Source organism: Sapajus apella, unplaced genomic scaffold (genome assembly GCF_009761245.1).
Source record: "Sapajus apella isolate SASKATOON/1434 unplaced genomic scaffold, GSC_monkey_1.0 scaffold56, whole genome shotgun sequence".
NCBI lineage: Eukaryota > Metazoa > Chordata > Mammalia > Primates > Cebidae > Sapajus > Sapajus apella.
In genome coordinates this window covers 15,359,993-15,371,150 of record NW_022436996.1, presented here as the reverse complement: position 1 = coordinate 15,371,150, position 11,158 = coordinate 15,359,993, and the positions used below count along the sequence as shown (strand labels likewise).

At 38.7% G+C, this 11,158-nt stretch overlaps 1 protein-coding gene and 1 long non-coding RNA gene across 2 annotated transcripts in view; both read left to right on the top strand.

The window, feature by feature from the left end:
* The first annotated feature begins 5,553 nt into the window (after nucleotides 1–5,553).
* LOC116528008 (serine protease 58-like) lies at nucleotides 5,554–8,905 on the top strand. Its single transcript, XM_032245202.1, has 3 exons — nucleotides 5,554–5,860; nucleotides 6,447–6,600; nucleotides 7,857–8,905. The coding sequence occupies exons 1-3, from the start codon at nucleotides 5,821–5,823 to the stop codon at nucleotides 8,137–8,139; spliced, it is 477 nt and encodes a 158-aa protein (XP_032101093.1). The 5' UTR covers nucleotides 5,554–5,820; the 3' UTR covers nucleotides 8,140–8,905.
* A 1,730-nt stretch (nucleotides 8,906–10,635) lies between these two features.
* LOC116528010 overlaps nucleotides 10,636–11,158 on the top strand; it is a 1,256-nt gene continuing 733 nt past the window's right edge. Inside the window, exon 1 of the long non-coding RNA XR_004258813.1 lies at nucleotides 10,636–10,772. This is a non-coding gene — a long non-coding RNA (uncharacterized LOC116528010). The remainder of the gene's footprint in view (nucleotides 10,773–11,158) is intronic.

Genomic DNA, 11,158 nt, shown 5'->3' with positions numbered 1-11,158 from the left:
ATATATATATATATATATATATATATATATATATATATATATAAAACAACAACAACAACAACAAAACAACAACAACAAGAAAATGTCATAAAGATTTAAGGACTTCACAACAATATTTTGACATTAAGATAAAATACTGTCCCTGAGAGCCTGGAAAATATGGGAATCCTAAGTTTACAGATATTTTATTTTATTTAACCAACATTTATATAGCATTTACTGTTTGTTAGGCAGTGTCGAAAGCCACTTTATAAATATTAATTCTTGTATTTTCCTAAAAATAATCGATGTGATTGGGCCTTCATTTTACAGGAAAGGAAACTGACAAAGACAGAGATAAGAAACTTGTGCAAGGACATCTGGTTACAAAGTGTGTCATAATCAGAGCTCATTATGATCAAGCTTCAGAGGCTACCATAAGAATTACAGACAGTATATTATGAGCCACTCATACTCATATTTTCAGCCAAGGACTCCAACATCTTCTCTCATAGGAGTGTTGCCTAATCCTTTTTCTATTTTACTTCTAAAGATGGAAAGAATCACATGTCATGCTCACTTTAAACCACCAAGGGATCTTGATCCCTCCCTCCATCAAGCCACGACTTCCCAGAATTGACGCTTAAACATGCAATTAGAGCAAACTCATGGACCCAGATAAATTGGTTTCGAGTCCTTCAGGATTGAGAGGCCACAATGGTGGACCCCGGAACCACTCAGGCACAATCGCCCTCTTGGAACACTTCATTCACCTACCACCATTAGAAAACGGAGTAGAGTTGGAAATGATTTGACACCTGTCCTGGTTATTGGTTACTGCATAGAAAACTACCCCAAATTTAGCAGACTATAGCAACATCAATCACTTGTTACCACTATTTCTCATGGCTTTAGGGTTTGACTAGGCTACTCTAGGCAATCATTGCTAGGAGTCTCTCATGCTTTGCAGGCAGCTGGTGGCTGGGATTGGAGCCATCTATAAGACTTCCTCACTCGTAAGTCTGGTGACTGCTACTGGCTGTCAGCTGGGACTTCAGCTTGATTTTTGGCCAGAGCACCTGTGCATGGCTTCTGAACGTGCCTCCATATGGGATGGCTTGGGCTTACTTATAGCAAAGCAGATGTATTCTAAGAACATTTGAAGAAGAGAGCCAGATGGAAATTTGTCAACTTTTGTAACCTGTTCTCCAAAATTCTGTCAGTTCATATTTAAGAGCAACCGAATTGGAATTTATATTTTGTAGGGAAGAGACCCAAACAATAAAAGATTACTTTTTTTTTTTTTTTTTTTTTTTTTGTATTTTTAGTAGAGATGGAGTTTCACTATGGTGGCTAGGCTGGTCTTGAACTTAAAGGAGTACTTTCTAAGCCACCACATCATCTCACATCCAGGAAAAATCTCTTGGAAGCTGAATTATGCTTTTTAAAAATTTTTACTTTATATCTGGGGTACATGTGAAGGTTTGTAAAATGGATAAACACATGTCATAGGGGTTTGTTGTACATATTATTATATCACCCAGATATTAAGCTCAGTACCCAATAGGTATCTTTTCTGCTCCTCTCCCTACTCGCACCATCCCCCCTCAAGCAGACCCCAGTGTCTGTTGTTTTCTTCTTGTGTTCATAAGTTCTTATCATTCAGCTCTCATCTACATGTGAGATCATGTGGTATTTGGCTTTCCTTTCCTGTGTTAGTTTGCTAACAAATTTGATGATAGCCTCTAGCTCCATCCATGTTCCTGCAAAAGACATGATCTCATTCTTTTTTATGGATACATAATATTCCATGGTGTATATGTACCACATTTATTTCATCCAGTCTTTCACTGATGGGCATTTAAGTTGATTTCATGTCTTTGCTATTGTGAGCAGTGCTGCAATAAACATTTGCATGCATGTCTCTTTATGGTATAATCCTATATATGCCTCTGGGTACATACCCAGTAATGGGATTGCTGGGTCAAATGGTAGTTCTGCTTTTAGCTCTTTGAGGAATCATTGTGCTGCTTTCAACAATGGTTGAACTAATTTACACTCCCACCAAAGTATATGAGTACTCCCTTTTCTCTGCAAACTTGCTAGTCTGTTATTTTTTGACTTTTAATAATAGCCATTCTGAGTGGTGTGAGATGGTATCTCCTTGTGGTGTTGATTTGCATTTATCTTATGATCAGTGATATTGAGCTTTTTTCCATATGCTTGTTGGCCACGTGTATGTCTTCTTTTGAGAAATGCCTGTTCATGTCCTTTGTCCGCTTTTTAATGGGGTTGTTTGATATTCTCTTCCAAGTTTGCTTATAGATGCTGGATATTAGACCTTCATCAGTTTGCAAAAATTTTCTCCCACTCTGAAGATTGTTTGTTTACTCTGTTGTTGGTTTCTTTTGCTGTGCAGAAACTCTTAAGTTTAATTAGATCCCATTTGTCAATTTTTGCTTTTGTTGTGATTGCTTTTGGTGCCTTTGTCATTAATATGATTTGACTGGGTCCCCACTCAAATCTCATCTTGAATTCCCATGTGCTGTGGAGGCACCCAGTGGGAGGTAACTGAATCATGGAGGCAAGTCGTTCCCATGCTGTTCTTGTGATGGTGAGTAAGTCTCACAAGATCTGATGGCTTTAAAAAGAGGAGTTCCCCTGCACAAGCTCTCTCTCTTTGCCTGCTGCCATCACGTAAGACGTGACTTGCTCTTCCTTGCTTTCTGTCATGATTGCAAGGCTTCCCCAGCCACATAGAACTGTAAGTCCAATTAAACCTCTTTCTTTTGTAAATTGCCCAGTCCTGGGTATGTCTTTATCGGTAACATGAAAACTGACTAATACATTCATGAAATCTTTGCCCATTTCTAGGTACAGGATGGTATCGCCTATGTTGTGTTCCAGGGTTTTTATAGTTTTGGGTTTTAAATTTAAGTCTTTAATCCATATTGAGTTGATTCTTGTACATGGTGTAAAGAAGGGGTTCAGTTTCAATCTCCATTGACTAGCCAGTTATCCCAGCAACATTTATTGAATAGGGAGGCATTGCCCCATTGCTTATTTTTGCCAGCTTTGTCAAAGATCAGGTGTTATAGATGTGCATCCTTATTTCTAGGCTGTCTATTCTGTTCCATTGTTGTTTTAGTTACTGTAGCTCTTATAGCATAGTTTGAAGTCAAGTAACATGATTCCTTCAGCTTTGTTCTTTTTGCTTAGGATTGCCTTGGCTATTCAGGCTTATTTTTTTTTGTTCCATATAAATTAAAATTTTTTTCTCTAGTTCTGTGAATACTGTCATTGGTAGTTTGATAGGAATAGCATTGAATCTATAAATTGTTTTGGGCAATACTTAATGAGAGTTTGTAACATGAAGGGATATTGAATCTTATCAAAAGCCTTTCTGCATCTATTGAGATAACCATTTGATTTCTGTCATTAGTTCTGTTTATGTGATGCGTCACATTTATTGACTTTTGTATGTTGAACCAACCTTACATCCGAGGATGAAGCCTATTTGATCATGGCGGATTATCTTTATGATGCACTGCTGGATTCAGTTTGTAAGTATTTTGTTGAGGACTTTTACATCTATGTTCATCAAGGATATTGGTCTGAAGTTTTCTTTCTTGTTGGCTCTTTGCCAGGATTTGGTATCAAGATGATGCTGGCCTCATAAAATGAGTTGGGGAGAAGTCCTTCCTCCTTAATTTTTTGGAATTGTTTCTGTAGGAATGGTACCAATTTTTCTTTGTACATCTAGTGGAATTTGGCTGTGAATCCATCAGGTCCTGTGCTTTTTTGGTTGGTAGGCTATTTATTATGATTAAATTTTGGAGCTGATTGTTCTGCCACATTGCTGGAACAGAAATGTGAGCTGATTAAAGACATGAAGAAAACAAGACAAAAGAAAAGGAATTCAGGGGAGGTTCCAGCAATGTGGCAGAAACAAGGCTGTAGGTAAGAGAGACTCCGTGCATTGCAGGTGATTCAGAAACGTTAACAAAGTGATTTGTTATACCACTTAAGGGTGCTTTCAGACTGGTGCAAGAATTTCCCATAATATCTCCAAACCTTCAGTTCAAGCTTGAAACCAACCCTAGCACTAGGTTAGTAGTAAATTAAGAAATAAAACGAAGACAGCTGTTTTCAGGTGCTGGGACAAAGAAGACTGGAGATAAACAAATAACTTAGCAGAAATAAGTCCCAGTCCTACCAGATAAATCATTGGAACGAATAGAGGGATGCTGGATTTCCTAGAATGTTGGGAGTTATGGGCTTAAACGGCATGGTTGTGACAAGGTTTTTAACCATACAGAGCTTCAGCTTGAAAATGTATAGGCCTGTGATAAAGGATAAATTCAGTCACACAAACAGGGCATAGAACACAGTGTTTGTCACATGGTACAAAATAAATACTGACTTATTATAATTATTATTTTAAAAGCTTTGGGTACATGGGAACATTCTGATGACATGTTTTAAGTTAATAATTAAATTTTAGGAGCACTAAGTCTGCCTATAATTTTTACAGATATAGGAATGTTATGTGTATGGACTTTTACAACTGATCAGCTGTTTAGTTACTCTGATAAAGATCAGTTTGATCCTATATGGTTTGCATTTGTCCAGCCTGCTCTATATAAAATGTGGGATTGAACCCTACTGTTATTATTACCTGTCTCTGTGGGACAGCCTGGAAGTTATCATATAAGGTTAGCTAATAAAAAGAAAAACTGGGGTACATTTTGAAAGATAATAGGCATAGAAGACAAAAAGTGAACTAGTAAGTAAACTAGTTGTATTCAGACCGTCCAATAGGAGAGCATCTCAGATCTGAAGATTATGAACTGTCTTGGCAGGATGGTTTTGCCCTGGACTTTTTATAGGAAGAGAAAGGCAAGTTCAAGGTGGGGAAATTTACAGTTGGGGCTGTTTTGCAATCGGGAGAAGTCCCAGTCAGCTGGCTGAATAGGAAATGTTTATTTTTGAATGTAGCTAGTTTTGAGGACACAAACCATTCTAATATCAGCTAATAATTTTTGGAACAAAAAATGGGGAGTTGGAGGGTCTGTATCTGACCATGTCAGCAAGCACAGGCAAAAGAGGAGAGGTCCGTGTTTGATGCATCACAAGTAAACAAGAGAACCACGAGAAATTTTCCAGGTGTTAGGAGAAAGAATGGGTAGAGAGTCTTATCATATAGGAAAGGTAGTTCTTTATGGTAATTCATTTCCCAGAGCACAAAAGGGTGCGGAGAATTCTTAACCATCGCTCTTTTCTAAGGTACCGTTCAACCTTGACACAGGGCATATGGAGACTGAGTACTGGGTCTTGACTTTGCCACTAGCTTCCAAGAGAACCACAACTTCCTCATCACTAAAATTAGAGGGAATTAAAAAAACAATGATTTAAGTGCATTTCATACTCTAATTTTTGGGAAGTCTCTCAAAGAGGTGAGATGGCAGGGTGGTGGGTAGGGAGAGAGGTTTAGGTCATAGAGGGAGGAGGGGACAACAAAGGTGTGTCACAGAGAGGGGAGGGAAAATCAGCAGGTATGTAATGACTCTGAGCAAGGTTGGTAGGATAGGAAAGGAGGCACCAGGACCTTGGCTTGGTCTGTGCCACTCTCTTTCACCCACATCAGAGACGGCTCCCAGCAATGTCATATAGATTTGGGTCTTGATAAGGACTCATTTGAAGACTGCTCTCCTGTCATCTATCTTCTGCCTGTAATTAGTGTTCCTCCACAGCTGTTCTTGGAAAAGACACTTGGACTAAACACTGCGGCAGTTTATAGCTTGATCAACTTGTCTGCTTCTGGCGAGATCACAGTCTGCCATGAAGGGTTTTCTCATCATCGCTCTCTTGAGTGCAGCTGGTGAGACTCTGGGACTTTGTTTCTGCCTAGGGTGAGAGCCAGGATAGTCTATGAAAGATTTGAAAGAAGAGTAGCTGGGCACAACTTAAGAGCTAGAAAGTGGAGGACATTTAAATAAAACAGCTGTTGAAGAAAACAAAAGGAACCACATTAGAGGACATGGGCCTGGAAAAGGGGGGTGAGCTGGGTCAGGGGCTCTGGAAGCCCTAAGATTTTCTATTCCTTATACCACCAAAGTCAGGCAGTAATTTTTTACCCCCATTTTTGGCAAAAGTGAATTTAAAAAAAATTAGTCACTTTTTTTTCATCCTTGTAACACACAGCACTGCCAGTCAGAGTTTGTGATCAACATATGAGTTAGTTTCACAGATTTTTGATATAATTTCATCTCAGAAAAGCCATGTGTCAATTTTCTTATTGTATATAACCTAGGGGACATAGATAATTTTCTCTGATAAAAATATAAAAAGTAAATTGAAGATCTTTACATTACATTTGAAAACCTTAGGTTAGGGAAAGCTACCCGCACCAGTTCTGGCCTTTTAACTTCCTTTTCTCTTTCCACTTATACCCCTTTCTTCTCCAGGAGCTGTTCTGGCTAAAGATTCTAAAGATAATCAGGAGTTATCATATAATTTTACTATTCCTTACATGGTCTATCTGCAATCCAGCCCAGAACCCTGTGTGGGGTCTCTCATTCACCCTCAGTGGGTATTGACGGCTGCCCACTGCCCCTTACCGTAAGTTTCCCTTTCTCTTGCAAGCTGGGAGTAATCTGTTCAAAGAATCGTAGATCTGGTGAAGCATTCCAGAAAATTTTTAGTGAAATCAGAAGACACAGAAAAAAAGAGATTCTTGTTCCAGTTGGAAATAGAATACAAATTTGGGCAGTTTAAGAGGAGATAAGTAGGAAGGTGTCAGAGGATTCCCTCTCATGGGTAGTAAATAATAGTCATTCATCAACAATACTTGTTAAACACTTATTATATAGCAAGGGCTGTTTAATCACTGATTAAACAGTGAAGGAACAAGATGAAAATAAGTGTTCCCTCATGGAGTTTCATTTGGTAGAGGGAGTAGCCAACACAAATAAGTGGCCCAAAAGAAAGCATTACAAAAGCAAATGCCAAGCTGTAATATATGGCCATGAAACAAGAGATCTGCCTTAGTTAATGTGAGCATGTCCATCATCTCTGAAGAGGTGAGATCAATAGGAAGATAAAGAGACAGCCAAATGCATTAATCCTGGGGGATATTCCAGACCAAGGGAACAATATTCATATGCTCCCTGAAACAGCAAAGATATTAGGGCATTTGGCAAGCTGAGAAATCAGCAGGAACTAAGGGGGTATGCTGAGTAGGATGAGGTCAAAGAATTAGGCAGAAGCCATATCATGCAGTGACAGTAGAAGGGCAAGGGAGCACTATACAAAATAAAGCAATTTCCTGCAAATCTCAGTGTTTCTGTTGTGTATGAGAATGTGTTGTGTGATCAAGACCCGCTCAGTTTCATGAGTATAGAAGAGGTCTTTCAAATTCAGAAATCTAAGCATCTGGCTGTTCAATGCAGTTTAGTTTAACACAGACTGAACCTGTGATCTGTGGTATATGGGAAATACAAAGGAAATAGGCAGCTCACATCGTCCTGGAATAAGAATTGGAAAATCAGATGTTCTTTCTTACATCCATACTTAACGCATGAACAGGATGTGTGGTGCCTCTCTATTAGCTGCTAATTCAGATGATCAAAATCTTAATAACAAGACTCTACTGACTATGTTTTAGGTGCCAGAACCAGGTCAGACATTTTAGAAATTTATGTCTCTAATACAACAATTCTGTAAACTATAACCATTATTTTATAGGCAAAGGCAGGCCATGTCAGCTCTCAGATTAAGACAGAAAGTCAAAACGAAGGGGGTGGACTGTATCATTTCTTGTGATCTGTCATCCTATAACTCTTTCTTTTCATCTGTCTGCCCTCTTTCTTCCAAAGTGTTGAAATTCGACTAGGAGTTTCTCAACCTAGCATCACAAATAAGAAACAACAAATACGAAACTATTCATCGATTGTGACCTACCCTGACTTTGATGCAAAATCCTTGAACAATGACCTAATGATGATCAAACTGTCCAAGCCTGCTTCACTCAACTCCTATGTGGGGACTATAGCCATAGCCTTGGAACCAATTCCATTTAATGAGTCCTGCTTTATTCCAACTTGGACCTGGAATAAATATAAAAACCGTAAGTGTTTGATGCTACGTTTTTTATACTGAGGAGGTTGGAGCTGGGAGAAAATGTGGGGGAATGTCCCTGATGGAAATCGCTGCTGTACGACAATGTTGTCCACCATAGAGGGATTCCTGCCAGGGCCCTATACCACCATAACTGGAGGTCATAGATAAAATTCGAAGAGACTGATAAAGGGCAGCCACTCTGACACCAACAAATGGAGCAGACAGTAATTTTTATATCTATAGAATATTGAAAACAGAGTCCAGAGAACTGGATTGAAATAAAGATGGAAAAATAGGAGTTTTCATGCACAAAGACAGTGTCATCAAGGCAGCCTGTTGGAGGGTGACTTACTCATTGATAGTTGCTGAAAGCCTATCACACAATGGAAGAACAGTGGGGAAAATGAACATAATATATATGTGATATAGTGAGGCAGCAGACGATGCTTCCTACATCCTCTACAGAGAACCCAATTTATGTGCAGAGAACACTGGGAGACAAAAGAATGTTTCAGAGAGCACCTGCCCTGTCACCAGAGCTGGTTCCTCGCAGAGAGTGCCACTCATACCTACTGTTCCATCCCGGAGTTCCCACTTAGAGGTGGAGACTTGGGTGGTTCATAGAGAAATTGATTATTATGACATAATCAGCAGGTATCTCCCTGGCCTGTCATCCCTCATGGAAAAAATAGTGATAGCCCATGTTGTAAGTATACACCCTTCTCCCCTGTGAGCTGAAATTGGGATGAGCAGAGAGATCTGGTCTCTGCAGGAGTCTGTCTAATAAAGAACACTTACAAAGAAATTTACTTTCTAATGCATTTGTTGGTCTTTGTTGGCTGTTACTCCATTATGCTTTCTTTAGATATTATGAGAGGATGAGGATATCACCACCTGATATATGAAATGAAATGACAAATCTAAATCTATTGCTTATTATAGCAAGGTACAGCAATGCTGACAGGCACCATCCCACTGAGCAGAGTGAAGTGCTCATTAGCATATGGGGTTTGTGGGAAGCTTGGAGTTGAGGGATTGGAGAACTTTCAGAGGTATGAATGGGTTACATCATCTGCCGAGGCCTAGCTACTTCAGGGGGATGCTGTTGATTGATTGGCACAATGAGACGTGTTTTTCAGAGGACATCTGATCCTGATCAGCTGATTTTAAGAGGTGAAGGCTGACACTGATTATCTTGCAAAAGCTACATTCACTCAAGCAAGTTGTCCTGGATCTATTAAGCCAATTTAAATCTTTTTCTGGTGGCTACAGAACAATGCACCTGTTCTGTAAAAGCAAATCAAAGTGGAATTTAAAAAATCAGTCTTTGGTAAAAAAACAAATAAAAAGTAGAAACTATTATATTTTCAGTATTTTGCAGCTTCATTTTTCAACTTAGAAGCAAAGTACTTGGAAATCTAAGTGAACATGTTTTCTGAAAAATTGCAGCTTGTATGATTTTTGTCCTTGGCTTTATAAGTCTTATCAAAAGTAATTGAATCACAACTTATAGAAGTAACGTATTATGTACCATTTGAAAACAAAACAAAACTATTCAGAGATATACAGGCTCTACATGTCAAAATCACAGTGACGAACTGTAGCTCTACGAGCTTTCTGGTGCAGGGATTCCAATATTTATTAGAAATTCATTATTTCAAGTAACTTAAGTGACTTGCATTTAACTTTTTATACATATTTTAATTTAGTTACCATAAAAACTTAAAACTGAATATAATTTCTTTTTCTTCTCTGACCTGACACCTTCTGGCCTAATCTGCTTTAGGGCATTCAATTGGGTATGCTCTTTCAGAAAAAAATACTGCTCCTTAAACAACACTGGACTCAGTCTGAGCAATCTCTGGTCAAACTTTTGTTTCCTTTCTGTTTGCTATTATCTACCAGAAATTAAAATTATATAATATCTTGGTTAAAGTCCCTCTGTCTTGAAGTTGATATTATAATAGCAATTGCTATTATGGAGATAAACAACATGACGACTTCTTAAGGGGAAATCCATATGTATATTTATAGCAATACACATACTATATATGCTTATAAATAAATACTAAAAAGCAGTTTTATATGCATTAAAAATAGTTTCTCCCTTTCTAATTAAATGTGAAAAAGATCAAGTATATGCCCAATAAGAGCGTGTGTGTGTGCATGCGTGTGTGTGTGTGTGTGTGTGTGTGCGTGCATGCATGTGTGTGTAGGGGGAAAATCTTAGAGACAATGGGTTTGCTGCTGTCTCTTTCTCCTTGTGGTCACTAATAACTCACAGTTTTTCAAAATTTTGTAAATGATGCATAGTACAGAAAGAACTATGGATGTGATACCTGACAAAGGGGACTTATAAATCTACTTCTCCAACATGGAGATTACTGAACAAAGAATCCTAAAGGAAAATGGAGTGTCTGCTGCTACCTGCACTGAATATTCTCAGGACTAAATGTATTTACAAAATAGGATCTGGTTGCAAGAGCCCTTGTGATAAGGAGAGTTACTCTGGAGTTTGTTTTCTCTTTTCCACAGTCAGTAATCCTGACATCCTGACATGGATCAACCAATATTCTCTTCCCTTCCATGACTGTCAGGATAGACTCAAAGAAGAACTGGCAGGAAACATCATATGTGTGGGACAACCTCTAAGCATCCTATCTAAAAACAAGGTATTTCTCCCCTCTCTATACAGGGAGATAGCAAGGGTCCCATTGGAGGAGGTGGTGATAGTGCAGAATCAAAGAGCACTGATCCAAAAGGCCTCTCAAGAGTGAGGAGCAGAGAGCTAAAGTCCCTCTCCCCTCCCCACTCATCTCTGGGATTCTAACCATTCCCTTTCTCATCTTTCAGAGTGGGAGAGATTTGAGGTAGAACTATCTGTCTTTTGTCTTGCTTGAACTCGGATTGGGTCAAGCTTGAATCTTAGAGGTAAAACTTATATGTGGATGTAAAGAGAGGGCTGCCCTCTCTCAAGAAAAATAAGCCCATTCTCTTGGATGGTTTTGCTACTTTCATGTGCCACTTCTTGGCATTTACTCTTTTTTTTTTTTTTTTT

Bases quoted from the DNA above. Each gene is read 5' to 3' on its own strand.
- LOC116528008 (XM_032245202.1), top strand. From the start codon at position 5,821: ATGAAGGGTTTTCTCATCATCGCTCTCTTGAGTGCAGCTG. The intron at 5,861-6,446 runs GTGAGACTCTGG...TTTCTTCTCCAG, and splicing joins CGCTCTCTTGAGTGCAGCTG to GAGCTGTTCTGGCTAAAGAT. The intron at 6,601-7,856 runs GTAAGTTTCCCT...TTTCTTCCAAAG, and splicing joins GCTGCCCACTGCCCCTTACC to TGTTGAAATTCGACTAGGAG.